Genomic DNA, 6,040 nt, shown 5'->3' with positions numbered 1-6,040 from the left:
GATAAAACTATAATGTTCTTTCTCGTCTATATAACAAAGGCATTTTTATATGCTTATCTATTTCCTGCTACTATCAATTTTTGTTACTATAAGAAAATAAAAATTAGACTTAATTATTATCTGCAAGCCCCTTAGGGATTGTCAAAATGTTTACTGTTATGATGAGTATTTCCAGCCACTATTTCTAGATCCTACCCTAAGTGTTGAGCAACATAGAGTTACTGATACGAAAAAAAAATCTCCATGCATTAATGTAGCAATTCTGATATATTGCAAACAGACATAATTTTCTGCATGGGCCTCTGAAAAAAAAACAAAAAAAATCAATCAGATTAGGAGATATTTGGATCCCAGGTTTCCAGCTCAAACTTTTATTGCCCCTTGAGAGAGGGAGAGGTCATTACTCAGAGGCAGCACTTGTAACAACATGAAGTTTTGTGTGTCACAGCCTTTTAGTTAATATGAAGTCATGAAGAAAATATGTGTATTCAGTTTGCCTGGCTTTCTCCAAATTGCTAAACAGTGCAGCAGGTGCTGCTTGTGACATGTACAAAATCAGTCATAAGGCAGAATCCAAGCAGCAGATTGCAGACCCAAAGAACACAGTGATCAGGACCCATTGCTCTCCGTTTGTCAGCCAGCATAGAACTGCAGACAGATTTCTAGCTCTGATTTTTCACCTTTAGTGTTTTCAGCAGAGAGAATAACAGCATACCATCCCTGATGATGCTTCGAATGTCCTAGGTGCTGGTTAACAAGTCTATGGTCTCCCTTCGTGGCCTGTGCAATCTCAGCCATACTCAGCAAAATGCTGCTTACCAGCTTCACAGTACTATATGCAGTGATTTAAGCTTCAGCACGCTCTGTACCTCAAAGGGCAGGTTCACTCTGGCATACAAAGACAGCCTACCTTGCTTATTTGTTTTGTGATCTATTCATTAATGGGTCTTTTCTGATCATGATTTATGGAGTGCTTGTAGACAATGAGCAACCCTTTGAGGAAAGGTGGACCATGCATGTAGTTCTGGAGTCCCCAGCATAAGAAGGATGTGGACCTGTTGGAGCAAGTCCAGAGAAGGGCCATGAAGAACATCAGAGGACTCCTATGAAGACAGTCTGAACGAGCTGGAATTGTTCAGCCTGGAGAAGAGAAGGCTCCAGGGAGACCTTATAGCAGCGTTCCAGTACCTAAAGGGTGCTACAAGAAAGCTGGAGCGGGAATTTTTATAGGGGCATGTAGTGACAGGACAAGGGGGAATGGCTTTAAACTGAAAAAGGATAGATTTAGACTAGATATTAGAAAGAAATTCTTCCCTGTGAGGGTGCTGAGGTGCTGGCACAGGGTGCTCAGAAAAGCTGTGGCTGCCCCATCCCTGGCAGTGTTCAAGGCCAGGTTGGATGGGGCTTTGAGCAACCTGGTCTAGTGGAAGGTGTCCCTGCCCATGGAACTGAATGATCTTTAAGATCCCTTCCAATCCAAACCATTCTAAGGTTCTATGATTATGATTCTGTGGATACATGCTTATTTTTCATGATTCTACTGAGTCTGATGTGGTCAGTGACATCAGTGTGAAACAAATTATTTCTCCACAAGGTTGATTTTCTTTCCAAGTTTCTGATGAAATTAAAATTCAGAATCTCAAAAAAGTGAGTTACTAATGTATTTCTCTAACCAGAAAAAAAGTAATTCATAAACATGCTGGACTTCATGTGGCCTCTATGGAAAGCATAAAGGTCAAGCTCTTGCTCACAGAAGACATATTTTCATAATAATCTGGCTTCAGTAACAAAAAAAGTTCAAATCATTTCTTTATTCAGTCTGAAATTATTTTTAGTGTGGGTTATTTAAGTAATCCAAATTGCACCATGTACATGCAAATGATTGCACTGGTTGGATCAACTGGAAGAATGTGACATGAAAATAAGAAAGAAGCATCTGGATGTACAAAAAGAGGCTTACACTGATCTTGTCTCCAAAGCCATCCCATCATGAAACAATAATCAGAGATTATTAAGTGGATCTTTATTTAACTGAAATGAGCAAGGCAAACAGACATGCTCCAATAGTCTTCAAAGAAAGTGCCTGGTTCCCAAACTGTAAAGTAGTTACAGTTCAAGCTTTTGGAAATTGCTCATGAGCAGATTTGACCACAATGGATGATTTTATTATATGACTATCCTTGTGCAACTTCCACACAGTTAGGTGCTTCTTGCCTTAAGAGCAATGCTCAAATGGACAGATATTCAGAGAAGAAACAATAGCAGCTAACATTACAGTAGTCAAAAAATTTGCTTTGCAAATTCAAAAATTTGCTTTGCAAAATCATTTGGAATCACTTGTTTCCAAGAATTTCCTTGGAGAACAACACAAAGGAAATGGTAAAAGGAAAACTGTAACAGAACATGAAAGCAGATGAGGAAATAGGAACCTGCATGACCTACGCAGGCAAAATTACGTGGAAAACTTATTCTCTTGAAAAAGAATAAGAACCTAAGGCATTGCTTTTACATAAGGGCTCTTTGTACCAAAAATGTTGGTTTTTTTTTTTTTCTGAATAAAACATATGAGGAACCTCAGTTTACCTGCTAATGTAACTTGCAATTTCTGCTGTACACATATATACTGTGCTCCAGTGAGACTCAAGCAAATCAAGTCAGTAGGGCAAAAGGCACAGAGCACCACACTTTACATCCCAAAACAGCATCTGCTTGCCCAAAATAGTAGTGCCACATGAGACCAATGCTTTTCCTGAATTAATAAATGATGACTCTTGTTATTGTAGAAACAGTGTCACATGTATATTACTCCCTGTTTGACAGCTGCCATAAACTATTCTGGATTACTTACTCTGTGAATGACCATGTTATCTTGTAAATCAATAGGAATAGTAAGAATAAAGGATATCCAGTAAAATACTAAGATTCAAGTACTGAAATATATTTTTAACATGTTAAAACCATATAGTTTCCAACCCATTTTATGCATTACTTACAATGTTTCTATGCTGCTTCAGAATTGCTTAGTTTTACTCCACAGCAGCCGTCTGTGTTTTTAGCACAGGTGTTTTTATTTGTATTTTAAATATCTGTGAAAAAGAATTTAGAAAATAGACTAAGAGAAGCATAAGAAAAAAAAACCAACTCATTTAAACTTTTTCACCTTTCAAAGTACTAAAACATGCATTCAGATGTATAATTAAAAATTGCAAAATCATCTTTTTCCAGCTTAAGAATACAAGGGAATTGTAAGAAAAATCTCTGGAGATCTAACAAAGGAGACATAAGAGAAATATAAATGAAGAAATAAATGAAACAGATCATTTTATGGCATTAATGATGTGTAGCTATGAAATCCTAGGTTGAATCACCAGAAGTACAACATACTTTTCCTGCTTAAGCCCTAGTGAAATATTTAAAAACATTTTGTTGGTATAAATGAGTCAGTAGTTTCTGTGAAGTCTGGAGTACTGTTACAAAAACAGCTGAATGTTCTGTCTGAGTTTCCAAGGAGTTTTGAGCTGAGGAGTTTTTGAAATAAGAAAAGAAGTTCATAGACACAAACAAATATCATGCATCTAAACTAATTACTTCTTGTACTGTGCCCTCACAGGCACAGTTGTTTGAGGCCATATTTGCTGGCAGTGCATCCATTTGAGATCTCTATGTGGAGGGTGTTGGGTACTCTGCTGTGTTCACTAGCTGCTAATGACTATAGGCTCAGTGACATTAGTAGAAGATGTTCAATGTTTTGAGTTTTCACAGTTTCACAGTTTCACAGTATGCTAGAGATTGGAAGGGACCTCAAAAGATCATCTAGTCCAATCCCCCTGCCGGAGCAGGAACACCTAGATAATGTTACACAGGAATGTGTCCAGGCGGGTTTTGAATGTCTCCAGGGAAGGAGACTCCACAACCTCCCTGGGCAGCCTGTTCCAGTGTTCTGTCACCCTCGTGACAGACCCTTGGTGGCGGGGCGGAATGGTGGCGGCGCCGGAGGGCTGCGGGAGCAGGTCTGTGGCAGAGATAGGTGATGGGAGGGAAGGAGGAAGGGCTGGGGCCTACCAGTCGCACAGCGCCTCACAGCTCGACCGCTAAGGTTCGCCTCCCCATGAACGGGTCAGTGCCTCCCAGTGGCTCCCCGAGGTGTTCTCTTTGTGGATTCCTATGTCCTATTGCGAGGAGGATTTCTTCAAAGAGTACCTCAAGATGATGGCGAATATTATCATCCTGAACGCGCTCATTTGTATTTCTCTGGTGTTCTGGATCGTGTCCATGACCGCAAGTACGTACTACGGTACTTTAAGACCTATTTCTCCATGGCGCTGGCTTTTTCCAATCTTGGTTCCACTAACAATTGCTACACAGGGTTTTAAGAAGAGTCTTGATCACAGTGGTGCATTGGGAGGATTGGTGGTTGGATTTATCCTTACAGTTGCAAATTACAGTTTCTTCACCTCTTTGTTTGTATTTTTTGTTACTTCTTCAAAACTTACTAAATGGAAAAAAGATATAAAGAAGCAAATAGATTCAGAATACAAAGAAGGTGGACAGAGGAACTGGTTGCAAGTGTTGTGTAACGGTGGTGTTCCTACTGAGCTGGCTCTCTTATATATGATAGAAAATGGACCGGGTGAAATTCCTATAGACTTTTCGAAGCAATACACAGCATCATGGATGTGCTTATCCCTTTTGGGAGCTTTGGCATGCTCTGCTGGTGATACATGGGCTTCAGAGTTTGGTAGTGTTATGAGTAAAAGCAAGCCAAGGTTGATAACAACCTGGGAAAAGGTTCCAGTGGGTACTAATGGAGCAATTACTTTTGTGGGCCTGCTGTCAAGTTTGCTTGGCGGCATGGTAGTAGGTATAGCCTACTTCATCACACAACTCATTTTCAGGGTGAGTTTTGGAAAGCATCACATAGTTCTGATGTGGAAGGAAATTGTAGCTCTTGATTCCACCCAGAGATAACAGGAGGGTGGATATCTGGTAAATAATGTGACTATTTTTTTTTTTTTTTTAATACGGACCAGGATAAAGAAGTATATGAATTATTTCAAATATTTACAGTTCACTTAGCAGCATCAAGTGATTGATGCTCTTAAAAGTTGAAAATAAATCTATAAAGTCACAAATCTCAGAAATATTAGGGCTGTCATTTGCCTTGCTATATGTCTTTTGGGAGTGCTTGGTTAAATTCCATTAGGGACTGCCTGCCCCACTTCTGATACACTTTATCTGCATAGGGTATTTACTGGGGAGGGAATAAAGAAAACAACTTGGTGGTGGTGGTGCAGAAACAAAGCTTTTCAGAGATAACTACTGTGATAGTGAGAAGCCTGGCCACTATTGCAGTGCCGTAATCCCTGATTTCAGTGTGGGGACAAATCTAGTGCATTCACACACATATGTGATGCAGAACACATGTGAACCAGACTAAGTAGAACTGCATTAGCTGGTATTTTGTGCTTTTATGGTAGATTTTTACTGGCTGTGTGAGGGCAGATGCTCTGTGGTTCAGCACACAGCCCACTGGTTAATCCTTCAAACTGTTTTGAACAAATCTGAACCAGCAGAATAGGTTTATACTGGATCAGTGCTGTGTGGCAAGTGGCCACAGAGTTCTGGATCTGATAGAAAGAGCCCCAAAGCCAAATTTTGTGACTTGTTGAACCATAGCCCAGGTAAACATGAAAATCATTTTTGTTCCATAGTCCCAGATACTGCCATGTTGGATGGTTTACAAATGGGACATATGGGGTCTCTTTAATACATAAAATTTTTTCTTTGAAAAAGGGTCAAATTACTGCACAAGAAAATTAGACTTCTTTTTCCTTCTCTTCTTCTTTCTGTTCAGGTGACTGGGGAATAGTGCTATCCTCAAGCTTGTTGTCTCACACCTCGTGTTTATATTCATTCAGGGACATTGCTTGTTTCTGTTCTTCATGGGCAAAATTCCAGAGGGATGCAGCACTTTCTTTCCCTGTTCCTTTCCTCAGCCCTGAATGCTGGTCCTTGTAAAAGAAACTACCCAGAAAGCCAA

The 6,040-nt window shown here is 39.8% G+C and overlaps 1 protein-coding gene across 1 annotated transcript; it reads left to right on the top strand.

Annotated features, from left to right (window-relative positions):
* Positions 1 to 3,970: 3,970 nt before the first annotated feature.
* LOC134170568 (transmembrane protein 19-like) lies at positions 3,971 to 4,968 on the top strand. Its single transcript, XM_062632048.1, has 2 exons — positions 3,971 to 4,010; positions 4,144 to 4,968. The coding sequence occupies exon 2, from the start codon at positions 4,165 to 4,167 to the stop codon at positions 4,966 to 4,968; it is 804 nt and encodes a 267-aa protein (XP_062488032.1). The 5' UTR covers positions 3,971 to 4,010; positions 4,144 to 4,164.
* The last annotated feature ends 1,072 nt before the right edge of the window (positions 4,969 to 6,040 follow it).

The sequence above is a fragment of the Pezoporus occidentalis genome, unplaced genomic scaffold (genome assembly GCF_034315485.1).
Source record: "Pezoporus occidentalis ecotype Australia unplaced genomic scaffold, CSIRO_AGI_Poc_V1 ctg38, whole genome shotgun sequence".
Classification (NCBI taxonomy): Eukaryota; Metazoa; Chordata; class Aves; order Psittaciformes; family Psittacidae; genus Pezoporus; species Pezoporus occidentalis.
The sequence above is the reverse complement of the archived record's forward strand: the minus strand, read 5'-3'. Positions and strand labels throughout refer to the sequence as shown.

What these genes read in the sequence shown, in the direction of transcription:
- LOC134170568 (XM_062632048.1), top strand. Translation starts at nt 4,165, where the DNA reads ATGTCCTATTGCGAGGAGGATTTCTTCAAAGAGTACCTCAAGATGATG.